The sequence below is a fragment of the Fonsecaea erecta genome (genome assembly GCF_001651985.1).
Source record: "Fonsecaea erecta strain CBS 125763 chromosome Unknown Scaff2, whole genome shotgun sequence".
Classification (NCBI taxonomy): Eukaryota; Fungi; Ascomycota; class Eurotiomycetes; order Chaetothyriales; family Herpotrichiellaceae; genus Fonsecaea; species Fonsecaea erecta.
Genome location: NW_017387245.1, coordinates 714,686 through 737,550, shown reverse-complemented (window position 1 = coordinate 737,550; position 22,865 = coordinate 714,686). Strand labels below are relative to the sequence as shown.

At 54.4% G+C, this 22,865-nt stretch overlaps 11 protein-coding genes across 11 annotated transcripts; 7 read left to right on the top strand and 4 right to left on the bottom strand.

The window, feature by feature from the left end:
• Positions 1 to 515: 515 nt before the first annotated feature.
• Positions 516 to 3,754, bottom strand: AYL99_02040 (hypothetical protein; the record flags this gene model as incomplete). Its single annotated transcript, XM_018833556.1, has 4 exons — positions 516 to 1,241; positions 1,336 to 1,738; positions 1,799 to 3,372; positions 3,425 to 3,754. 4 exons carry the CDS (start codon positions 3,752 to 3,754, stop codon positions 516 to 518), a joined length of 3,033 nt encoding a protein of 1,010 aa, XP_018696180.1.
• A 1,470-nt stretch (positions 3,755 to 5,224) lies between these two features.
• Positions 5,225 to 7,144, top strand: AYL99_02039 (hypothetical protein; the record flags this gene model as incomplete). Its single annotated transcript, XM_018833555.1, has 1 exon — positions 5,225 to 7,144. The coding sequence occupies one exon, from the start codon at positions 5,225 to 5,227 to the stop codon at positions 7,142 to 7,144; it is 1,920 nt and encodes a 639-aa protein (XP_018696179.1).
• A 498-nt stretch (positions 7,145 to 7,642) lies between these two features.
• AYL99_02038 (hypothetical protein) lies at positions 7,643 to 8,532 on the bottom strand (the record flags this gene model as incomplete). The annotated part of the gene is made up of 4 exons (XM_018833554.1): positions 7,643 to 7,834; positions 7,969 to 8,099; positions 8,314 to 8,413; positions 8,530 to 8,532. The coding sequence occupies 4 exons, from the start codon at positions 8,530 to 8,532 to the stop codon at positions 7,643 to 7,645; spliced, it is 426 nt and encodes a 141-aa protein (XP_018696178.1).
• A 589-nt stretch (positions 8,533 to 9,121) lies between these two features.
• Positions 9,122 to 10,168, top strand: AYL99_02037 (hypothetical protein; the record flags this gene model as incomplete). Its single annotated transcript, XM_018833553.1, has 3 exons — positions 9,122 to 9,223; positions 9,304 to 9,470; positions 9,529 to 10,168. The coding sequence occupies 3 exons, from the start codon at positions 9,122 to 9,124 to the stop codon at positions 10,166 to 10,168; spliced, it is 909 nt and encodes a 302-aa protein (XP_018696177.1).
• Positions 10,169 to 12,775: 2,607 nt separating this feature from the next.
• Positions 12,776 to 13,484, top strand: AYL99_02036 (Ras-like protein; the record flags this gene model as incomplete). The annotated part of the gene is made up of 2 exons (XM_018833552.1): positions 12,776 to 12,917; positions 12,970 to 13,484. The coding sequence occupies 2 exons, from the start codon at positions 12,776 to 12,778 to the stop codon at positions 13,482 to 13,484; spliced, it is 657 nt and encodes a 218-aa protein (XP_018696176.1).
• A 767-nt stretch (positions 13,485 to 14,251) lies between these two features.
• Positions 14,252 to 15,079, top strand: AYL99_02035 (hypothetical protein; the record flags this gene model as incomplete). Its single annotated transcript, XM_018833551.1, has 1 exon — positions 14,252 to 15,079. The coding sequence occupies one exon, from the start codon at positions 14,252 to 14,254 to the stop codon at positions 15,077 to 15,079; it is 828 nt and encodes a 275-aa protein (XP_018696175.1).
• Positions 15,080 to 15,244: 165 nt separating this feature from the next.
• On the bottom strand, positions 15,245 to 16,349 carry AYL99_02034 (hypothetical protein; the record flags this gene model as incomplete). The annotated part of the gene is made up of 5 exons (XM_018833550.1): positions 15,245 to 15,279; positions 15,334 to 15,475; positions 15,510 to 15,732; positions 15,783 to 16,224; positions 16,280 to 16,349. The coding sequence occupies 5 exons, from the start codon at positions 16,347 to 16,349 to the stop codon at positions 15,245 to 15,247; spliced, it is 912 nt and encodes a 303-aa protein (XP_018696174.1).
• Positions 16,350 to 16,581: 232 nt separating this feature from the next.
• AYL99_02033 (hypothetical protein) lies at positions 16,582 to 16,890 on the bottom strand (the record flags this gene model as incomplete). Its single annotated transcript, XM_018833549.1, has 1 exon — positions 16,582 to 16,890. The coding sequence occupies one exon, from the start codon at positions 16,888 to 16,890 to the stop codon at positions 16,582 to 16,584; it is 309 nt and encodes a 102-aa protein (XP_018696173.1).
• Positions 16,891 to 17,043: 153 nt separating this feature from the next.
• AYL99_02032 (hypothetical protein) lies at positions 17,044 to 18,064 on the top strand (the record flags this gene model as incomplete). Its single annotated transcript, XM_018833548.1, has 2 exons — positions 17,044 to 17,783; positions 17,866 to 18,064. The coding sequence occupies 2 exons, from the start codon at positions 17,044 to 17,046 to the stop codon at positions 18,062 to 18,064; spliced, it is 939 nt and encodes a 312-aa protein (XP_018696172.1).
• A 2,596-nt stretch (positions 18,065 to 20,660) lies between these two features.
• On the top strand, positions 20,661 to 21,395 carry AYL99_02031 (hypothetical protein; the record flags this gene model as incomplete). Its single annotated transcript, XM_018833547.1, has 1 exon — positions 20,661 to 21,395. One exon carries the CDS (start codon positions 20,661 to 20,663, stop codon positions 21,393 to 21,395), a length of 735 nt encoding a protein of 244 aa, XP_018696171.1.
• Positions 21,396 to 22,091: 696 nt separating this feature from the next.
• On the top strand, positions 22,092 to 22,742 carry AYL99_02030 (ribosomal protein S12; the record flags this gene model as incomplete). Its single annotated transcript, XM_018833546.1, has 2 exons — positions 22,092 to 22,610; positions 22,677 to 22,742. The coding sequence occupies 2 exons, from the start codon at positions 22,092 to 22,094 to the stop codon at positions 22,740 to 22,742; spliced, it is 585 nt and encodes a 194-aa protein (XP_018696170.1).
• Between the last annotated feature and the right edge of the window lie 123 nt (positions 22,743 to 22,865).

The window sequence follows — 22,865 nt, the reverse complement described above, 5'->3', positions numbered from 1 at the left end:
GTTGTGGTCACTGGAGTGGCGAGAGCGATGGAGCCGGCATACCACGGCGACGACGAGGTACGTGGACAACGTCGTCGACACATGTGCAGCGGCCGCTATTGCGAGTCGGAATGGGATCGCGATGAGCAGGGTCGACGACAGCGAGGTAGATTCACATACACACAGAGAGAGATAATGGAACAATGGAACAAGGGAACCACCTGGCTTTCTTTCTTTTTTTTTTGTATTCAAGACATTGTTTTGGCGATTTCGGGCCGCCGCCACCCTGCGCCAACAACACCTTTTCCCAAGATCGAGAAAAAAAGACAAGACACACACGTTTCTGCCATTGAGAAATGGCGACAGGACGCTCACTCAGCACGGCACGGCACGGCCCTCCCCTTCACAGCCGCCGCACGATGAACATGTTCATTTGACACGAAACGAAGAAGAACAACCCCCACAAGACAAGAAACCGGTTGACGTCTAGAGGACGCCGGTCTGATCGCCCTTGCGAACGACCAGGCCAGCTCCGTCTAGCGTCGCATGCCAACAAGCGACGCCCGCGCCGACATGTTGGCCACGACGGCCTCGAGCCCCCCAAACACATCCTCCTCCGAGCCGACGCTGATGTCGCGCCGGTGGAACAGCCCGTCCCCATATTGGGGCACGCGGACGGCCAACGGACCCCGGGCGGCCTTGCGGGCGCGGTCCGTGGCCAGGCGCTCGTTGATCTTGGCCGAGGTCTGCAGCTGAAGGCCTCGGGCGGTGGCGAGAGCCGACTCGGGGGCCCGCAGCATGCGCAGCACCTGCGGGAGGGCGTAGAGGTGGCGGACGACGACGTCGTCGGGGAGGCAGAACGCGTGCACGGCCAGGTCTGCCACGATGGCGCCCCACGCCTCCATGCCGGAGTCGCGCAGGTAGAAGGACCGCTCGCACGTGGCGGAGAATTGGACGCTGTGCATGTTGGCCAGCACGAGATGGTACTGCGTGCGGCAGTCGTAGAGGAACTCGACTACGGGCCGCAGACCACGGGCCTTCCAGTCGCGGCTGAAGCGCCAGACGATTTCGGCGTCGAGACGCGCGGCGTTGGCCTCGTGCACGAGGAAGTTGTTCGTCGCCGTGACCAGGAACAGTTCGATGTCTCCGAGGATGCGGGCTTGCGTGGCGGGTTCGAGAGACACGGGCGAGCGAGGCGCGGTGGCAGCGGCACTTTCAATCATCCATTTGTCGACTTTTTCCGTGTCGGTGGGTGGTTGAGACTGGTTTTCATCCAAATTAGCCAGAATTCTCCTCTTTTCTGGTATATAAAAACAATGTTCGGAATGTCGTGATCGCGGTCGTGAGCAAACTCACCATGAAGGGGTGTTTCAAGAAATCACTAAACTTCTGTAAACTGTTCTTGCGTTTCTTCTTCTGGCCTGGGGTGGGTGTCCCTTGTGTCATCACCTCCTCAGGGTCACTTCGCTTGTTCATGAAGTTCTTGATCGGTGTCAACAAGATGCGTGACTTCGAGGGCTGGTGCTCAGAGGGTGCTGGACGAGGTTGTGGCAGACAGTAGTTTGGGAACTGTTGACGGATGGAGAAGGCAATATCTTCAGGGACATTGGGTGGAAAGCCACGAAGGTGCGCAGGCATTTCTCCACGGATGGCAAAGAGAGGCTCCGGTGCAGAGACAGCAGGAAGAGTGACAGGAATATCATTGGCAGGATGGTCCAGGAATGGATTCATATTAGCAATGCTAGAGTACGTGATCGCCCTTGTTCGCAACTAATCAGCTCCCGTCACCAATCACCTAAACTTTGGAAAGACTCCTTACGAGAGCGGTGGCTGTTCTATCTTCTGAGGCTCAGCGGCGTGTGCGGCAGATGTGTCCTTGACCTCGCGAACAGGCGAGAGATGATGTTTGACAGGGACATCTTTGCGCTTGATGCGATGAGCAGCAGCCAGCGCTTGAGAGTCATTGTTGGGGTCTGCTAAAGTAACAGCACCGTTGAGGGTTGCAGAGTTGGTTTGGTAGCCGCGAGGCATCACTGGGTGAGCCGAGAGAGAGCGGACGATTTCGCCAGGACTGAGCGGCAGAGGCTTGTTGCAGTCCATGATGGATGTCGACTCGACGGTTCCGTCAAGGCCCAGTGGAGATGATTTGTGTTCGTGCTCAACGGGAATGGGGGTGGCAGTGATGATGGTCTGATTGTTTGAGGACGTGATCACATCCGGCAGTGTGGGATGAATTTGGATCGAGATACTCTCAGCTCTGGACTGTTTGGCTTGGCTAGAAGTCGATTCGGTCCGAAACAAGTTCCGCAAAATTTCCATCCAACTGTTGCGAGAAGAATCGCGTTTCTGCCAGACCGGGGTGAGGCTGCGTCGCACAATCGATCTCTTCCTCTCCTCCACCACAGCCTCTTCATCGGCAGGAAGATTGATGTGTGACGAGTGCCGCTTGCGAACCTTTGGCAGCCAAATGGTCCCATCAAACACTCTTGCTTGTCGATTGGCAGCGCGTGTTCTCTTGCTCGGGTCGAGACCGTCACCCAGGGGGCGTCTGGCGAAATGTTTGAGACCGTCCGATAGTTTGCGCTGTTTCTCTGCTGACTTGTGGTGCTCTACAGGTTCTTGTTTGTCGGCTTTGCTCGCCTCTTTGGAGGGCTCGATGTGACCGGAAGAGGTTGGTGGGCTCGAAGCCTCTGTCATGGTCATGCCTTGACTCCCGTGTGTCTCACAAGAACCAACGCGGGTTGGAACAGATGCCACACACGACAGTGGTGAGCTGTTTCCCTGGACATTGTGTTCTTTGCTGGACTTGGTATCTTGAGTGGAGTTGATCTGTTGAAGAGTGACGATTTCGCCTTGCCCGCCTCTCAGGGTGGGGCTTTGTTCCGAAGTCGACTGACCGGGTGAGAGCATCTCGAAGGAGACCAAGAGAGCTGGATCGACGTCTGCATCGGCCAATGAAAGATCCACTTCAATGAATTCTTGCTGCGAAGAGCCACTTGCTGACAGTTGGGCGCCGTGCGAGCCACTATGCTTGGTCGTCACTTGCTCCAGCGGTGGTGGCGACGACCCATGCTCTGATGCCAACAAAGTTCTGGTTCTCTGATGGGAATATGTGGTAGCAGGAAGCCGATACGAGTTCTCTTCATCTGCCTTTACAGGTTTGGTGAGGGTCTCGCGGGGACGAGACTCGATTCTTCTGTTCTGGTTCGGAGAGATCTCGACCAACGCTTTTCTTTTTCCAGCCTCTTCAGCCTGACGGGCTCGCTCTAGTCTTTGGGCTTGTTCGCTTCGGTGGACAAAATTCTTTGCCTTCAGTTGACGAATGTGCTGCTGGGTGGGTTGCTGCAGGACAAAGCTTCCCACCTTAGGGATAAAGGGGTTGAGAGCGTCATCCTGGTGAGCAATGTTAGTGTCATTCACTTCAGCAAAGGGGCGAGCAGTTTACATTTCGGTGTCTCCAACTGTGACGCCACGAGCGCCAGACGTCGCCATCGTCTCCCAAGCCAGATGCGGTTCGCTCGTCTTCGAGGAGGTCTTGCAGAACGCTTGTCACGTCAGGAAGGCCGGCATATCCATATCGCTCGATGATCAAGCTATACACCTCTTCCATGCCGAAGGAAAAGGGATAGACAGGCACGACGCGCTCGCCAACTTCTCGCAGGAAGAAGCGACATTCCTCTTCATCAAAACAACCAAGGTCCTCCACTCGGTTCAGGTTGTTGAGCAAGGGCGAAGGGATTGTCGCATTCAAGTTGCGACGACGCGTAATGTCCATGATGATGGATGGAACAAGCAACGCGAAAAGAAAGAAAGAAAAGAAAGGACAGGTGCAGAAGTGAGAAGTGAGAAAGCACAGTAACACGATCAGGACATAATGCAGACAATACAAGAGTCTCGACAGGGTCGGAACACGAAAGCAAAGACGTGGACGGTGAGAGGGATGAAAAAAGATTGACGCCGCGACCGACCTGCAGAGGCGATTAAAATGAGTGTTGTGGATGAGATGAAGATTGTGTGGTGAGTTGAATTTGGTCTGAATGATATCGCTGCCGGTGCGATCAATGGCATCGTGCCAAGTTATATCGGAGGATTGTTTTTGCGACCCGGTTCCGAAGGCGACGACGAGGTCACGCCAAGTCATGTCCAGGCACGTGCTGGCTGTGCAGGTGGCCATCATTTTGTTGTCCAATTCAGGTATTGGGCGGTGTAGCCACAAGCAAACTCTTCAACTCAACTCACTCTCAGTTCACTTTCAGCTCACTTCATCCTCAATACCCTGCTGTCATCCACATCAGCCTGGACTCTGTTGGCCCTGATCTGCTTCATTATTGATACCTCCCGACAGACAGATGTGCACAGCAACGTTCCTCTTTCCCGGGTCAAGTATGAACCATTACACGGGTTGCCTGTCACAATGCTTGTGGCGTATAGAATCTCATGCAGCCCGAAGAAGATACCTAGGTATGCACAAGAGTCTCCCTCTCCCAATCACTTCACCTACCACTCACTCTGCTACTCATGTGCACACATGATCGTGATAAAAGGAGGGAACCTCAGCTGTGTGTCTGAAGTCGAAAGAAGGTCGCACTCTGCCAAGGCGCTTAACTCTGATCACGTGTACCATCAACCCCTGGCGCGTCAGATGCACGTGACCAGTCGAGATTGCCGATATTCATATCCGACTCTGCGGGGGACTACCGCTCATGCCGCTGTCTGACCTTTCTGCATCCTCCATGACGTTGCCAGCGCTCCAAACAACGTCCTCGATGGCCGCCACCCGGGCCTTCCAAGTGTCGCTAATGCCTGGATGGTGGTTGATCAAATCAAAAGACCCCCCCAGGAAGGGGATCTGGACCAGTTCGGAATAACACCCTCAGCTTGCCCTCCTTCTCCATACGCCCACAAATCCACCTCCAGCTCTAATCGCTGCCAGCGGCAACCGTTTCGGTGACTGGTTCGGAAACGGCCATTCTCTTCGCTTGATCTCAAGACCTGTATTGGCCCCGTGGGCCGGGCCTCCAGATATCTGCCATGGTCCGAAGCCGAGCATTGTGTCTGTGGGATCGACTTCAAATAAATTGACACTCTTCTTCCCCATTTCTCTTTCTCATAATCATCAACCTCGCCCTCTGTGCAACAATCCCAAACAGAGCTTGAAAGTGCGCTGCTTGTCTGCCTTGACCCAAGTTGTACCTTGACGGCGCCTCCGCTTCTTGTCCTCCCATCTTCCCCACACTACCTCAAAATGCCTTCAGAGATACCCTTGTACGATATTGTAATCATCGGTGCCGGTCCCGTGGGTTTATTGCTTTCAGTATCACTCTCACGATGGGGTTACAAAGTCAGACACATCGACAACCGACCCGTCCCAACAGCAACCGGACGAGCCGATGGCATTCAGCCACGGTCACTTGAAATTCTCCAAAACATGGGGCTGAAACGGAAGATTATGGCCCATGATCCCGCACGAGTCTTTGAAGTGGCATTCTGGGATCCTGTCCCTGGTGGGAAGATCGAGAGGACGGGTACTTGGGCCAGCTGTCCGGAGTTCCTGGACGCCCGATATCCATTCACGGCTCTTCTTCACCAAGGTTTGATCGAGCGGGTCCTCATTGAGGATCTCGAGAAGAACGGTACCAAGGTCCAGAGGCCGTGGACCATCACGAGATTCGAGACCAATCACAAGAACCCGGAGTATCCTGTTGAGGTGGACCTGAAGAACCTGGACAGCAACGTCACCGACACTGTTCGAGCAAAATATCTCTTCAGTGGCGAGGGGGCCCGGAGCTTTGTTCGCGAACAGCTGGGTGTTCAAATCCGACACAAAGACCCCATCTCCCACGTGTGGGGGGTGATGGATGGTGTTGTCCGCACCAACTTCCCCGACATCAAGATGAAGTGCACAATTCACTCCGATCATGGGAGTATCATGGTTATCCCCCGCGAGAACAACATGGTCAGACTCTATATCCAGATCGCCAGCTCCACAGACCCTGACTTCTCACCCCGGAAGACAGCCACTGTGGAACAAGTGCAGGCTGCTGCCAAGCGCATCTTCCAGCCGTACTACTGCATCTGGGACCGCGTGGAATGGTACTCGGTCTACCCGATCGGGCAAGGCATCGCCGACAAATACACGCTGGACCACCGCGTCTTCATGGGCGGTGACGTGTGCCATACCCACTCCCCCAAGGCCGGGCAGGGCATGAACACGGCCTTCCACGACGCCATCAACTTTGCATGGAAAATGCACTTGGTGGAATCCGGCTTCGCCTCACGGGACATCCTGTCCACATACGAAGTCGAGCGGCGCTTCATCGCCGAGACGCTCCTCAATTTCGACAACAAGTACGCCGCTCTCTTCTCGACACGGCAGCCCACTGCCTCGGAGGTGGACGACGCCCACAAGCACGACGCGGGCCAGCACAAGAACGAATTCGTGGAAATGTTCAAGGCCAACTGCGAGTTCACCTCGGGCTTCGGCGTGGCGTACAACCCCAACATCTTCAACCACTCGGCCGAGCACCCCTTCCAGCACCCGCTCATCATCACCGACAGCCCCAAACTGCGGCCTGGCCGGATCATGCCGCCCTCGAATGTCACCCGCGTAGTCGATGCCAACGTGGTGCACCTCGAGAACCAGATCCCGTTCAACGGCTCGTTCCGTCTGTTCATCTACGCCGGGCTGTCCCAGTCGCCTAAGCAGGGCGCCCACAAGGCGCTGGCCGACTTCGCCGAGCACCTCACGGCGCCGGACTCGTTCTACACGCGGTTCGGGTGCGAGGACCGTCAGCGCGACAACCACCACGACATGGACAACCCGCACTCGCGGTTCTTCTCGCTCGCGCTGGTCCTCGCCGCCAAGCGGCCTGACATCGAGATCTCCGACCTACCCGCCCTGTTCCGCGACTACTCGGCGCGCGTCTACGCCGACGACCGCCGGGACATGAAGGTGCTGGACGCGAAGGCCTCGGCTCACGCCAAGGTCGGCTTAACCGGCGATGAGGGCGCCGTGGTGGTCGTGCGGCCCGACGGACACGTCGGCGTCGCCGTGCGCCTGACCGAGGGCCCGGGCACGGTCGAGGCGCTCGAGGGTTACTTCAAGGGCTTCACCGTCCGGACGGGCCTGGGTGGCGGTGCCGAGAGGGTGAGATCGCAGCTGTAGAAGAAGGCAAAGAACGTGCGGTCAGTAGCACAGCGATGTTTTGGTTCGTCATTCTGCAGGCGATCGGAGGAGGAGGTTGGAAAGAAACAAAACAAACAAACCATTGCCGGAAAGAGGGATCTGTTTATGCATGTCCTCTCCTCTGAATACTTACCGGGAGAGAGTGTCTCACTCAGGGTTATCTATCTATTATCTGGGGCTGTTTTGTTGTGCTCGCGACGGCGTCGTTTCGGGGGGGTTTTGTTTCTCTCAACTGAACGAATTCAGCTTTTGATGAGGTATGTAGCAATGAATCATAAAATTGCCCTTTATCGATCTCAGCAGAAGAGGAAGAAGAAGAAACAGAACACTTTCCTTAGCCTTGTAGTACGTAGTCTTGTACTTGTCTCTCCTTTTCTTGATCTCCCCATCCTCCTCTCCATCCATCCATACCTACGTACATACAGGCGTGAGGACATCCCTCCTCATCGGATGATGCACCTCAGCGGAAATTCTATCTCAATCCTCGCCCTTCAACCGCCCTTCGATCTCCTGCAAGTCCTCGGCGTCGGCGATCTCCAGCACGCGGTTCACCTCGGCGGTCGAGCGCATCAACTCCACCGCACCGGCGTAGCTCATGCGCATGTTGGGATTGCAGTTCACGGGCAAGTAGTACAGGAGGACGTAGGGGACGGACTGGCGCCCCGAGGCCTGGAATACGGGGTACACAGACAGACGGTTAGCCATCGGCAAAGGTATGAATATGTCGTGAGGGTTTCCGACGGTTTGGTTGCTAGCTCTGATGGCGTGAAAGGGGAAACCGTGGGAGCAGAAGAGAGACGTACCAAGGTTAATGGGTAGCTCAAGAGGATGAAACGTGGCGACGAGTCTGGCAGCTCGTCCGCCAGCTCGAGCATGTCGCTGTATGTGTCATCGGAGGAGGGCTTGATTTCTTGGGTTTTGGCGTCGATTTGGTCTAAATGTGGTTGCAATAACGGAGCAGAGTCAGCGTCTGATGGTCGTGCGTCTTGTGAAGGGGTGCCCGAGAATAACTCTGGTCACCAAGCTTAGGCGAGTCCATCGTACACAGAACACTCTGGCGCCCCTTCACGCGAAGTTTTCCTCTCCAAGTATCGGAATGCCCACACAATCGACTGATAACCAAAATCCTTCTGGTCAGAGACACTCACAGATTTTGGCCAGCGGCGTCTTCGCCCGGGACGTGCCTAGCCGGAACTTGCGTAGCTGGTCTTTGGTCTCTTGCGAGAAGGTATAGAGCCTCGACTCTGACTGGTTGGGTCAGTCGGGATAGCACGAGAGATATGCAGCGTCCGTGCTGCCGGGAGGAGAGGAAGGATAGATGGCTCAGGAGCATAGCCATGTAGTAGTGGAATGGAGAGTGATACCATCTTTCCGACTCGACCAAAGCCTGTACAAGGAGGATGGTGGTCTATCCCGTGTGATCCGGTCTGCTTGTTCCCGAGGGGAACACCGACGACAAAGATCGAAAAAGCTCAGCCTTCAGCCTTGTGCTGCCCTCGGTATTCAGCTTGTCGAGTGAGTGCTGGAGAAACGAGACTTCACACAGAGAGCAGGTTGATTCGAGGATATGCTTCGGGGAGATTCACAGCACTTGGTGTAGTTCCAGTGGGTGCAAAGTGGCTTGAGCAACGCGCCGTCAGCGTTGAAGCAATGTGTTGTTTGATGGCAGGCTGATGGAGGTCGATGGCCGATGATCGATGGTCGATGGTTGATGGTGGTGGGGCATCTCAATCTTCTGCCGGCTTACAGAACAATCGACCTGCGCCCTGCATCTTTCAACCTGCACCACTGCTCAATGCGAATAGACCGTGCAAACACAACGACCTTTGCTCGCTCCCCACTTCTCGGCGTTCAATGTTCTCTCGCCTCTCTCTAATCGCAAGACACCTCCTACGACCTCTGCCGAACTACGCGCACCGCTCTGCCGCCGCCTGGTCCTCTTCCTCGGCCTCCAAAATGACCTCATCATCGAATGCCGACGCCGTTTCTGCGCCTGGCAAGGGACTGATACACACGGCAGGATGTATAGTTATAGGTGATGAGGTTCTGGGTGGAAAGGTCAGGTGGCGCCCCACGCTCGTCCCCAATGGTCGCCTGGGAGAAGGCAGAAAGAACTGACAACTGTGCACAAATTGTAGACCGTCGACACCAATTCCGCATATTTTGCCCGCTTCTGCTTTTCCCTGGGGATGCAATTGAAACGAATTGAAGTCATTGCGGACGATGAAGACGAGATAATAGAGGCAGCCAGGCGCATGTCAAAGAATTATGATTTCGTGGTGACCAGCGGTGGGATCGGTCCCACGTATGTCTTTCCCAGCAGTCTCTCTTGGACCGGCTGTGCACCGCTGACGAATTGAAAGACACGATGATATAACATACCAGTCCATAGCCAAGGCATTTGGGCTGGAGTTGAAATTACACGAACCGACCTGGGCTAAAATGAGGAAGTACTCGAGACCTCACAAATCACAACCAGGTTTTGACTGGGATGTACCTTCACCTGCTCGGACAGCAAAGATGCGCATGGCCCAACTGCCTACAGACCCTAATATTCCCGACGAGGAGCAGGTTTTGTTTGTCAAGGAGGACCTCTGGGTCCCCATCTCGGTGGTCAACGGTAACATCCATATTCTCCCTGGGGTGCCGAGGATATTCGAGACGCTGCTGGATGGGATGAAGCCCCGCATCCTTCCTCGCCTGAAGGATCCCGAAGGGAAGGGAATGTATCGCATGCTCTTTAGCACTCCACTCGCGGAGAGTCAGGTCGCAGACTACCTTACTCAATTGGCCGCCAAAGTCGAGTCCAAGGGCATCAAGGTGGGAAGTTATCCTCGATGGGGCAAGAATAAGAACGTGGTGACCCTGGTGGGAAGTGATCGAGAATACATGGACACGTTGGAGGCCGAGGTGGCCGAGGGCGTCAAAGGCATGAGAGTCAGAGTAGAGGGCGAAGATGATACGGACGATGAGACCGATGTGAGGAAGGACAAAGATGCATGATGCCCTCTTAGAACCACAATGATCAAACCCTCTGCATCGTCCTTCCCGAAACGTATGTCATGGTGGTTGTTTCTTTCTTACCCGCTGCGTCGAGACTCGCAATCCTCGATCCGGATCTTGCAAGCGAGGTCGTCGCTGGTCTCGCAGGCTTATTTCATGCAAGATGTCGCCCGCATCGCTAGTGTGCTATGCATATCGAATAGATACCTGGGGGCGACATCGCAAGAACACAGCAGCCGACATGTGAATGAGGTGGCAATCGGATGTGACACATGGAAAACCACGTGGGCAGAAGCTTTGCGATCAATGCACCAATGCACAGGGTCGTCATGCCTTGCTGGTACCCTCTTCGTCCTGGTATCAGTGTCGAGCCAGAGAATGCCATGAGTGGCGCTGTTGGACGAATCAAGAAGACTTCGGATTCGGGCAATTTTCCAGAATGTCACCTTGACCAAGTGGAGGTCCAAGGGGTTCGATGATCGGCAACCCGTCATTCATTCCTTCTGTCGGTAGCTGTCCAGGTCCTCCTTCATGTTGGAGGGTGCCCAGCGCCGGTGGAAGATCGAGTCAATGCCAGTCCCAGGAATACTCGTCTTGCCCTTGACATGAATGCCTTCAGCAAACCTTCTTCAACGGACTTCCCTCAGCCAAGCCCGATTGCTATGTGGGTTGCTTCCCTCCCCCTTCCGACAGGGGGTGGGAAAAAATGACATTTGTGGGCAGCTATGACGCTTGTGGTTTGGACCGGGATGCAACAACGGTGATCGTAGCTCGGTTGGCCATCCTCCCCTGCGAACGAACGCTGGGTTGTCGTTATCCCGAGTAGTTGCTTCTTGCCCCCTGCGGGCTGGACGTAAGAACGTGTAACACAGAGTCCCGAACGCATGGAAGCCACCGAGAGGCCAATACGAGAAGGAAGGTTTCTGGTTCATCGGCCAGGGATAGAAGCGCGGTGCTAGAGAAAGCCAGTTCAGGACGGCGTGTGAACGGGTGTGATGGGTCGATGAGCCGCCGAATCAGCGGCTGGGTAGAGGCATCAAGAGCCAAAGCTTGGCTGGAACTGGACGGGCGGGTATTCAGCGGTTACCGCCCACCCGGATCTCCTGGGGAGCCATGGTTGGATGCAGGCGATGAAGACCCTCCTGGGGGAGGGAGACATTTTCTAGCACTAACATGGGCACCACGCTAAGGGGGCATGTCCCATTGCCTGTGTCGGCCGCACTCCACCAACTGGCGGGCGGCAGGTAGGCGAGCGGAGGGCCGTTCTTTTTCGGTAGGGAATAGGGGAAGAATGATTGATCGAGACATGGAACCAAAGGAGAGGTGGGATGGCTGCGTTCCCTGGATGCGTGGATGGAAGGAAGGCAAAGGCGATAGATAGATCGCAGGAAAAGAGGACGAAGACGAAGATGAAGACGGCGCCATAACTCCCTAGGTATGCAGTCAGTATCTCGTGCAGTTCACAATGGCTGACCTGCCTATTGTTTGGTTCTTGTTGGAGCTGTGGGAGTAACACTGCAAGTATGTACTAGTACCGAGTAACAAGCCCGATCAAGGGAGGGTGGAGGGAGGGAGCGCAGGCGAGGCAGACGAGTTGCCCTGCTATCGGTTTGGCGCCTGTCTTGGATCAACATATTTCTCCCCCTGCCGTACTTCAACGGCCACCTTTTCGCTTTTCGTATTATTGAATCTTTGGAGAAAAGATAGTTTTGTTGTCGCGAGAACGCCCACGATAAGACTTCAACCAACTCCGTGTTTGGTCAAACAAAGCCACAGCCGGCCCCTCCCATCGCACGCGCACACGCACACACACACGCACGCACTCACACAAGCTGGTGTGATAAAGTGGTTGCAGTGCCTCCCCTTCACTTGGACCCCTTGTCCCAGCTCCTCTCCCTGCGATCCTTGACCCCGGTCTCCAAACTAGAGTCTCAGTCCACATCCACACCACCTCAGTACAGCCACTCCCGGAACCTCCCTGGGCTGCTAAACTCCTCCTGCCCTTGACCCAAAAACTCTCCACCGTTCATTCTGCGAGCACGACTCACCATCGCTGTTTCCGTCAGTTCTTGGACTTTCGCACGACGCTTCTGAACCTTCACCCAAGAACTATCCTCAACCGAGCCTCGCAAGCGAACGCGAACCCCTCGAATATTGCTGAGCTATCGAAACCTCCGTCTCTGTTCCCTCCTCGCCTCGTCTGCGGTAACTTCGCAAGTCGCCGTTACAAAGTCCTTCAACACCTCCGTTTCACTTAGAGCTAGGGAGGACGACGACCGATAACCACCACCTTCGTCTCTCATTCTCGCCATCGACCCTTCCCGTCGATCCCCCATCACTTGATCCACGTCCGAAACCCGTCTCGCCTGCGCCCTTAGCCGTCTTGTCGGAGATCCTTCAGCCACGCGCTCCTGGTTTGCCTTTGTACTCGCTGAACATCCCAGTGTCTGGGAAAAAACGCCACCCTAACGCTTTTGGAATACCTGTCTCTGGCGAGGTCTTTTCGTCCCCGAGACCCCCGAGCTGTGGCTGTAGCTCTCTGTCATGGCTTCAAAGGTGCTTTGACCCCGATCTTCTACCCTTCTTCCTCGTAACCACAAACGAAAAATGTCACAACTAACGCAACCGTTACAGTTCCTGCGCGAGTACAAGCTCGTGGTGGTAGGCGGTGGAGGCGTGGGCAAGTCGTGCTTGACCATCCAGTTGATTCAAAGCCACTTCGTCGACGAATATGACCCTACAATTGAAGGTGCGGACCGACCACGGGAACGAAGAGCTGGGAAGCACGCTGACATGGCTAGACTCATATCGCAAGCAATGCATGATAGATGACGAAGTCGCCCTCCTCGACGTTCTGGACACGGCCGGTCAAGAAGAATACTCGGCCATGAGAGAACAATACATGAGGACCGGCGAAGGCTTTTTACTCGTCTATTCGATAACCTCGCGACAATCGTTCGAAGAGATCATGACTTTTCAGCAACAGATTCTCCGAGTTAAGGACAAAGACTATTTCCCCATCATTCTCGTGGGCAACAAGTGTGATCTCGAGTCGGAGAGAATGGTTTCGAAGGAGGAGGGCGCTCAGCTGGCCAGACAGTTTGGCTGCAAATTCATCGAAACCTCTGCTAAATCCCGAATAAACGTTGACAATGCCTTCTACGACCTCGTTCGAGAAATTCGAAGATACAACCGAGAGATGTCAGGGTATCCCGGTGGCGCGCCAGGGCTCATGTCCCTTGGGCCTGGCCAAAAAATGGAGATGGACCACCAAGCAGAGAGCGCAGGCTGCTGCAGCCGGTGTGTGGTCATGTAAAGAGATGGAGACTGGGGGAAAGAGGCGGTGGCCCATGGCGCGATACCAACATCACACATCCCACAAGCAAGGAGGGGTTGCTGGGGCTCATTGACTGCACGGAGTTAAGAGTGCATATGTCTCTCGTGGAATGGAAATGGACTGACTGGTTTGGCTTGCATTTTTTTCTTGGGGTGCCCAAAAGTCGTTGAGAATCAAGATTTCTTAAGGCTTGCGCCGCAAAATTGAAAGATTATCTTCTTTTACATATTATTGGGAGGGGAGGGAGGTTTTGGCAGTCATGGAGGATGATTCTGCCACGGCGTTTGATTCTTATGGGATGCAGTCATTACACCAGATACAGGAAGCAGACATCCCACAGGGGGAGAGACCGAAGGAGAGGGAAGATTACTGAAGGCAGCCATCTAGTCTCGCCTTTCTTCCCAGAATGAGATGATCAGTATCGAACGAAGCACCAATCTTGTAACCCGAACCTACACTATCGCCGAGATTTGTGACATTTGTGACCGACAACGGTGGTGTCTGGTGGTAGGAGCTGGACCGTGAAAATTCACCTTGTTCCTTCTTCACTTGCATGTTCTGAACCTTCCTGTCGGCGTTATTTGTTATTTGTGAACGTAGGAGAACTGGTTGGTTGCTGCTGCTGGGAGCCAGTGGACTTTTCTCACCTCCAGCAAAACATTTTGGAGGATTGCCCTCCTTTTGTCCTTTTCCTGTCCCTTTGTGTCCCTGCATCTTGCAAGCATCAGCACCGAAGAAAATACAAAATGGCATCAAAGACCAGAGACATCGATGACGAGCAGCCTGAGGAAGCATCAAAACCCAGTGCCTCCGCCACCAAGCGCAACGCCTTCTCGGAACTCATGTCTCCCAAACACAAGCATCCAAAGCCACACGAATTCAAGCATGTCGGCAAGCTCAGCCGCTCCAACGATCCACGAAATGGCCTTCTCGCGTACATTTTGGAGCCGGCCAAGTTCTCCTCGGAAACTGTCATTTTGTCCAGTGACAAGACGGTGTTGGTTCGCGATGCATTCCCAAAAGCTACAGTCCATCTGCTTCTTCTGCCACGAGACCCAGCAAAACAAACCCTGAATCCACGGGATGCCTTGGACGACCAGGACTTTCTGGACATGGTGCGAACAGAGGCAGCTACAGCTGTCCGGTTGGCGGCATCGGAGTTGTCCAGACTGATCAGTCCTTACTCGAAATCATGCCAGGATCGCATTGCTGCTATGGAAAGTGATAACCCCCCAGACGAACTGCCGCCTGGACGAGATTTCTCTAAGGAATTCAAAGTCGGAATCCATGCGCACCCTTCGATGAATCACTTGCATATCCACATCATCAGCCGGGACATGCACTCGGATCGACTGAAGCATCGGAAGCATTACAACAGCTTCAATACCGACTTCTTTATCCCGCTCGAGGACTTCCCGCTCGCAAAGGATGATATCAGACGCCAAACAAGCTATCAGAACGCAAATCTGACCAAAGACTACAAGTGCTGGCGCTGTAAAAAGATGTTTGGGAATAAATTTACTCTACTCAAAGCTCATCTCGAGGAAGAATTCAATGCCTGGAGAGAGGAATGATTGCTTTGTCACGGTCAAGTGTTGGTCGAGCAAGGATTTGCACGAGAGCCTTCTAGGTGTACGGATCATCCAAAGCCTCATCTTTTTGCCGGAGAGGAAACGGCTTCGTCGTCTTTCGGTGCCAGACTATCTATCTGCCTCTACTACGGTCGCGGCTGTAGCCTCTCATCGGCACAATCCGCTCTCGCCGCCTAGGCTCACTGTCATCCACATCAACAAAGACTCTTCCCGGATGAATAACTTCGTACGTGTACCGCGGTTCTGGACTTCGGTTGCGACGCTGTCCTGTATTGCCGGTTTCACCATCTCGAGATCTGACACTCTCCGAACGTACCCGTCTGACTTCCCGTTCTTCAACCTCTCGGACATATTCACCAGCCGCACTTGCACGTCGACCTGAGTTCATTACGCTGCCTGTTCTCGATCTCACATTGCGCCTTTTGAAGCCTCCGATACCACCGTTGCCGCCGCCTCCACTTCCACTACTGCTGGAACTGCCACGTGCGCTTCCGCCACGGCCCCTTCGGCCTGTTAGCGTATTCAAGCAGCGCCTCACCAGTTCGTCGGTCTCAAAGACGTCTCTTTCGATCCTGCGGATCTGAATACGCTGAACTTGGTTCATCATGTCCTCGACAGCCGATATACTCTGCCACCTAGCGGTGGTCAGTCCAATTCGAAGTGCAGGCGTTGGAGTAGGGCCCACCAGATGAAACGATGAGTGAGGTCTGTCCGATAGTAACGAGGCTGTTGATCTGAAGCAAATCCAGCTTCCGCCAAATCCATTCGATCCCTTGTCCTGGTCTTGTCCGGTCTGGCACGGGGTTTCTCTTCAATATCGCTTTCACCCCAGTAATCCCCCTTCCGGACCTGCTCTGCACGCAGCGAGTTCGCAATGAGGAATGGACGTTCGATGTTCTTGAACTGTTGCCATATCTTTTCGATTGACGTTTGGAGGAGTTGAGAGACTTCCCGCTGCTTCCGTGTCCTTTTGCGCAGGGAAGGGAAGACGCCGTATGGGTCCCCTTCGCGACATCGATAGCGGAGGAGAGCTCTCTCTTCTTCGAGCTCCTGTCGAAGGTTGCCCAGCATGAGCGGGATGGCTGTGTCAGCTTTGCGCATCGTGGATATAAGATCCCGATACACCCCTGCGATATTATGAGATTGTGGCGGGAGCTGTCCGTTGCGGATTTAATTACGCACCCAACAACGTTGCCAGTGTGATGCTGAAGGAGATAAATCCGATGACCTGGGATGCTAGAGCGATACTCATCTTGACATTCCAAGAGGTGTCTGATTAAGCGTACAAAGCTTTTCCCAAGTCGAATCACTGCTTCTTTTATCCTCCACCCGGCGCGCAGCATTTGACAGCCAAGTTGTGCAAACTGGCGAGCCAGCCGGTTGAACCGGATGCCACCTAACGCGTCGAACTCAGGTGAGCTTCAAACGCCTAGATTCCCTAACGACGCATATCCTAAACAAAATATGAACGATCTATCACAAATTCAACCGTCCGCAGTGACCACGCGTGGTTCCATGTGAATCATCAATCTTCTTGTCAATCTTGCCATCGTTAAGAGGAGTTTGGCCGATCGGATCCGGAAATTGCGACCAGCCTTGCATCCAGAACTGCCCCACAGGACCGTGGCATCCCGGCCATCGTCGACGTATAGAACCACAGATGTTTCTCTCCCCACGTCAGAGGAAAGAATGATCTGCTCAATGAACCTCAGGATGGAGAGTCCGTCGGGCACGAGCGCCGAGATATAAAAGTATGGATTTCTAGCTTCCGCAACGCTGATTCGTGGCGTCATTCTGACCCATGACGGCATCTTCCTCTGATCATCTTGATGTCATGTCCACATGGAGGAAAGAATAAATTCCACCAAATCTATGTGACGGCTACTGGCTCACCCATCTCTACGGCTGCTCAACTACAGATTCCTTAAGTAGACTTGTGAATGACCATGCCGGATAAGCCACAGGCCCCTCCGACAGCCTATCCAGCGAGCTCGCTGGAGGAACAAAATCAAGAGGGCGGCAAAGGACTGGATTCGAAACTTGCACCAAATGCCAACTGGACGCAACTCGAGTTTTGGGACGATGAAGGGAAAGCTCCCTGTTTGAAAGACTATGAAGGCCGGGGCCTGCTCAAAGATAAAGCCGTAATTGTCACTGGCGGAGATTCTGGAATTGGACGTGCTGTTGCTGTGCTCATGGCTCGCGAGGGTGCTGATATCACCTTCGTCTATCTCCCCGAAGAGGAGGAGGATGCAAAATGGACAAAAGCTCAGATCGAAAAGGCAGGCCGTCAAGCCCAACCGCTTGCCCTGGACGTCACCTCGGAACAGAACTGCGAGAAGATTGTCGAGGCACACATGAAGAAGTTCGGCAAGCTCTCCGTCCTCGTCAATAATGCGGCCATGCAAGAGATCTGCAACGATATCCAAAACATCGATCTTGGGGTGGTGGAAAAGACTTTTCGCACCAATATCCTGAGCATGTTTGCCATGGTCAAATATGCTCTACCCCATATGAAGCGGGGATCAAGCATCGTCAATTCGAGCTCGGTGGCTGCATACATGGGCAATCCCCAGCTGGTGGACTACAGCTCGACCAAGGGTGCTATCACCACGTTCACGAGAAGTCTGGCGCAGCAGTTGGCGCCCAAGGGTATCAGGGTGAATGCTGTTGCACCTGGAATCATGTACGTTCACTGCAGTTCTCTCGGTACCATCTCATTACCGTCGCAGCCTTATAGATCACTGACTTTTTCCCTACGATGACAGCTGGACTCCGCTTCAGCCCGCGACGAAAGGGAACCCACCTGAAGCAATGAGTGCTCTGGGAGTCGAGGAGGCACCACTCCAGCGACCGGGGATGCCCGTTGAAATGGCTACAGCTTACGTATTTCTCGCCTCGCCCCTGGGCTCATACTTCACTGGTGAAACCATCCATGGCACGGGCGGGTTAGAAATGCAGGGTTAGGCCTGGACGCTCGAGAATGTCTCAGGAATACCGAAGCACGTTTAGATTTCACTTTGCGTATACGAAAGATATGGCCATGAGGAGGACCTCTCTTCCACAGAACGTATTCACAACCTGCTTGGCTTGACACATGTTGTATACTCCGTCCCTTGGCGGGCGCAAACGCTTGAGAATCGATTTAGCCAACGACAACCCTGTGTGGACGACACGAGACGCTCTGACTGGACCCAAAAAGCCAGCTACGTCGGCCTCGGCTTCAATCAACATGTAGTGATCAGCGCATATATGTCGCCTCGTCCACCCCATTCACCGCAATGTTCAGTCCGTCGCCTATTTTGACTGATCGATCCTATTCGTGGAATTCACACGACGCCTGAACAGTCTCAGCGAGATCACGGGACGGAACGCGCAACTGCTCTCCTTTTCCACTCAGCCTCGTCTGCCTGTTTGTCAATAGTTTGACGTCGCAAATTCAACCCAACACTACAGAGTGTCCTCCAAGAGCAAGGTCATATGAACGAGCATATTCGGCGCCCCGATCTGCCAAGGTGTGTGCTTACTATTCGGCCATGGCTTCGAGCACGCGTGCACAAGTTTCGAATCCACAAGTAAGAAGTCCCGCCAAACACAAGCCAGGGCAGTGGTGAAAGAGATGGTCCCGATCTTTCGCGTGGGACAGGAAAATACCGTAATATACCAGCAGCTATAGCAATCCAACTCAGTCGAAGGACGTCGACCCTGCCGCTGGCGAATATTCCGAACGACCCGGCTCTGCTAAGGGAGACAAAATAATGCCAGACGTGGACCACATAAGTAATACTGGAGCAGCTTGACAAGGCTCGAGAGCATTTGCAGGCATGGTAGAATCACGAATACCCTAGAATTCGGCGACATCCGGCGGGACTCAAAAGAGAAATCATGAGTCTAACGAAAAGGATTCGAGTGCGCCGGCAATTTATGGGGGCGGAGCTTGCTGGCAGTCTTCTTTCAACCGCCGCTACAGGAGCTTCCGCAGGGCTCTGGGCGTAACGACGAGAATCTGGACAATGAGATGGCTGAATTGGATCGTCTGCGACAACAGAGGCTCCTGGGGCGTGAGAGCCGGCAGACGACAGAAGAGCTTGAGAGCTTGCAGTTGCTTCAAGGGTTCCGCAGACTCGGGAGCGCGGGGACCTTGGGGAGCTTCGGAGGCAGCTGGAAAATGTCGACCGTCTACTTCCTGGGATGAGGCGGTTCGCTTCAGAACAAGAGCAGGCCAACCACAAAAAACTTATTCAAAGCGTCACACAACGGTGAAGTTCGATTGCTTACATGGAGCGGAGTCTTTACGAGCGAGAAGAAACTTGAGATCTACATGACTTTCAATATGGTCAGAAGCCGACTGGGCAGTGCACAAGGCTGTGTGGTGCTCGATGACTCGTGGCGTGTCGATAAATGTGTTCTGGATGATTTTCAATTCCTTGGAGAAGAATATCTACACACACTGTCAAGTCAAATGATATTGGACTGACTATTCTGAACTTACCTCAGCCCCTGAGCCGATAGACTGGTGGGATGACAGCGGTCAGAAAGTCACCTATCACTTCAATGCGTCGACAGGCTCAGTAACAATGAAAGCCATGAGAACTAAGGAGATGATCCAGGAGCTCGTTCAGATGCTTGGAAGATCGTGCTCAAATCTCAGTGGAGCAACACAGCAATACCTCCAGGGCCTGTACTCGACGGGTTTGAGACGGGCGTAGTAATCTTTCGAGGGTCTGGTTCTGCTTCTACCAAAACCAGACCAACATCGAGCGCGCCTAAAACGAATGGGATATACAGCCAGCCAAATTCGGTCTTTTCGGCAACAGTGACCAGCCATGCGCCTCGAGACCTGCAGGCTTCCACGGGCCATGAGCAGCGAATTCCAGGAGCCACTATCCTGGCTTTGGGAACCCCCTGTATGACAGCGAGTGGTAACCACAAGGCATGAAACTCCCGGCAAGACTGTCCCTGGGCAGGATAGATACAGATAGATCCGTTATCGGCAGAGACGGTTTTCGTGGTGGCGCCATCACAAACATTGGGATAGGGTGCTGGACGTTATTATGGGAGATGTCCTCTTGAGGCTCGAACCCTTGCTCGAAAGATCCTTTCCTTGCGCCTCTGCCTGGCTGATGCCTGGAACTAATGCACTATGTATCGACCACTCAGCTGTGGCGTCGGTACAATTGTAACGTATCAGATATTGCGCCATCCAGAAGACCCGCTTCAGTTTCCCCGTGACAAAGACACACCCTGCAGATCACAAACTACGTTACGCGCCGGGTCGTGGGATACTGGAGGTAAGGACTCAGTCTCCAGCAGTATATCAATTAATATGCGAGGAGAAAATCTCGTGCTTGTCGGATCTCCTCTTTTGAGCTATCTCATACAACCGTAACTGGGGTGGAAGACTGGCAAAAAGACCAGAGAGTTGACCCTACGAAACCGCGAGTCGAGCCCCGTTGTCGTCGAGGGGTTCGTTGAAACCAAGTCATATCGCCCTGAGATCTTAGTCGTCTTCCAGTTAAATTTCTATATTCGTGGGACACTAAGGAGAAACCCGGACAAGAAGATGTCTGAGCCTTTGTCGACGGGCATCCGTCTCCTGACCGCCTCGACGGCCGATGTCGCCTTAATCCTCGACGGCATCGTCCACCTGCACGCCTCGTGCATCTTGAACGACGGCACGTTGGCCACGTTCCTCCCGCCGCTGTCACACCCGCAGATGTACCAGTGGTGGGAGCAGCGTTTGAGCGAGGTCGGCCGGGGCGAGCGACACATCATTATCTGCCTATCGAAGGTGCGAGATCGGACGAATGACAAAAACATTCCCGCGCCATGGAACGACGAAGGGAGGACTTGGCCCATTGTCACCCGGTCGACGAACCCTGCACCTACTACCAGTGCCCACGATCCTACAGCCGCTTCGGAACAACTGGACATCTCGGGTGTCGTCTCCCTGGCCACGCCCTTCTCGCAGACCGGGCCCTTCCGCGCCGTCGTGGAAAAGCTCTTCGTTTCACCGCTGCACCGCCGCCGCGGCATTGCCAAACAGCTGATGGCGCGGCTCGAGCGTGTCGCCGTGGACCGGGGCCGCTGGAGCCTCATGCTCGACACCGAGGTCGGCTCCGACGCCGAGCACGTCTACCCTCGTCTCGGGTACGAGCGGCTGGGCGTCGTGCGCGAGTACGGCTATTCCCCCCGCGACGGCAGCTTGGTCGACGAGGTGTGGTTCTGGAAGGATCTCAGGACGATGAAGAGGCTGGTGGAGGAGGAGAAGAGGAAGAAGGAGGAAGGGGAGGCTTGAGTAGGCGAGCAAACAGGCAAGGGTACTGTGGGATCAGGAGAGATACATAATAGGGTTCAGCAGGGGTCGGTGGGGGAATACGACAAGGAACCGGACTGTCGAGGCAGGGTCAGGAAGGCAGGTTCGGCAAGCGATATGGTGCAGCATGAACTCGGACGGCGAGGCACACGCAGAGTTTCCTGATTCCTCACCCGACCTGCTCGTTCGTCTCCTTGGTCCTTTCGAGGATTCGGACATGAGGGATGGAAAAATATCGAGCATCACACAAACCACAAGGGATGGCGTCATGAGAAGAAGGAAGTCCATCTTCTCAGGGAGCAAGCACTGAGCTTGTTGGAGCATTCGTTACCACCATGGGGGGCACACAGCTTTCACGATTCCCAAGTCGCGAAGTCTCGGGCATTTTTGAGTTTGATCGCTGCTGCAGCCGAAGTATATATATTTTCTTTAGAGAAACAGAACATATACATTATATATGAATGGAGGATAGATGCATATTACTGGAAGAATGAATTCTCTCGTAGGTCCATTCTCTGCTCAAGGGAGACGAGACAAAAAGCGTGGACCAGCAAGGACTGAATTAGGCTTAGTGCCAATTCCAGAACTGCAGCTTCGAATTTCAATGCGTCGCCGCGACATTTTGTCTTCACAGCTTCCAGTCATTATTGATTGCCCATTTCCTTGTCCGTCTTCAACATGCATCCTGTTCCCTCCCTTGGGGCCCTGCACGCCCTCCGAACCCTCACACGTCTGACAATCCCAGCTCCCGCCGCCACACAATCGTCCACCCCAGCAGCAGCGGTCCTCCGCCGAGCTGCTGCTCCTCCTCCTGTTGTGCATCATCGCCACCAGCAGCGAGCCCCCTTCTCAACCACGCCCACCCGCGCGGTGACGCTGAACCAGATCCGGACGCGGCTGGGCTCGTCGCGGAAGCCCAAGAAACCGCGCCACGCGGTGTCGCCGGCCCTCAGCGCTGCCCACCGGCCCGCCATGAAGGGCGTGTGCCTCAAGGTCGGCATCACCAAGCCCAAGAAGCCCAACTCGGGCCAGCGCAAGACCGCCAAGGTCCGCCTGTCCAGCGGCCGCGTCGTCTCCGCTTATATCCCCGGCGAGGGCCACAATGTGCAGCAGCACAGTGTCGTGCTGGTCCGCGGCGGCAGGAGTCAGGATTGTCCCGGTGTCCGGTACCATTTGGTCCGCGGGGCTTTTGATTTGGTGAGTGCTATTATGCTCTTTTCGAGAAGCATCTTACTGATGTCGTGCCTTTTGATGGCTTTCCAGGGAGGTGTGCCTACACGAATGACCAGCCGATCCAAATACGGCACCAAGAAGCCGAAGACGACATGATCGTGGCTTGTGGTCTCTGGGGGAAACGTTAGACCTTTGACCAATTCACCCGGCGGCAGCGTCGACAGGCGGAATGACGGGAGAGCGGAAGGGCGTTAGAGAGGAGCGAGGAAGAATCGAGAC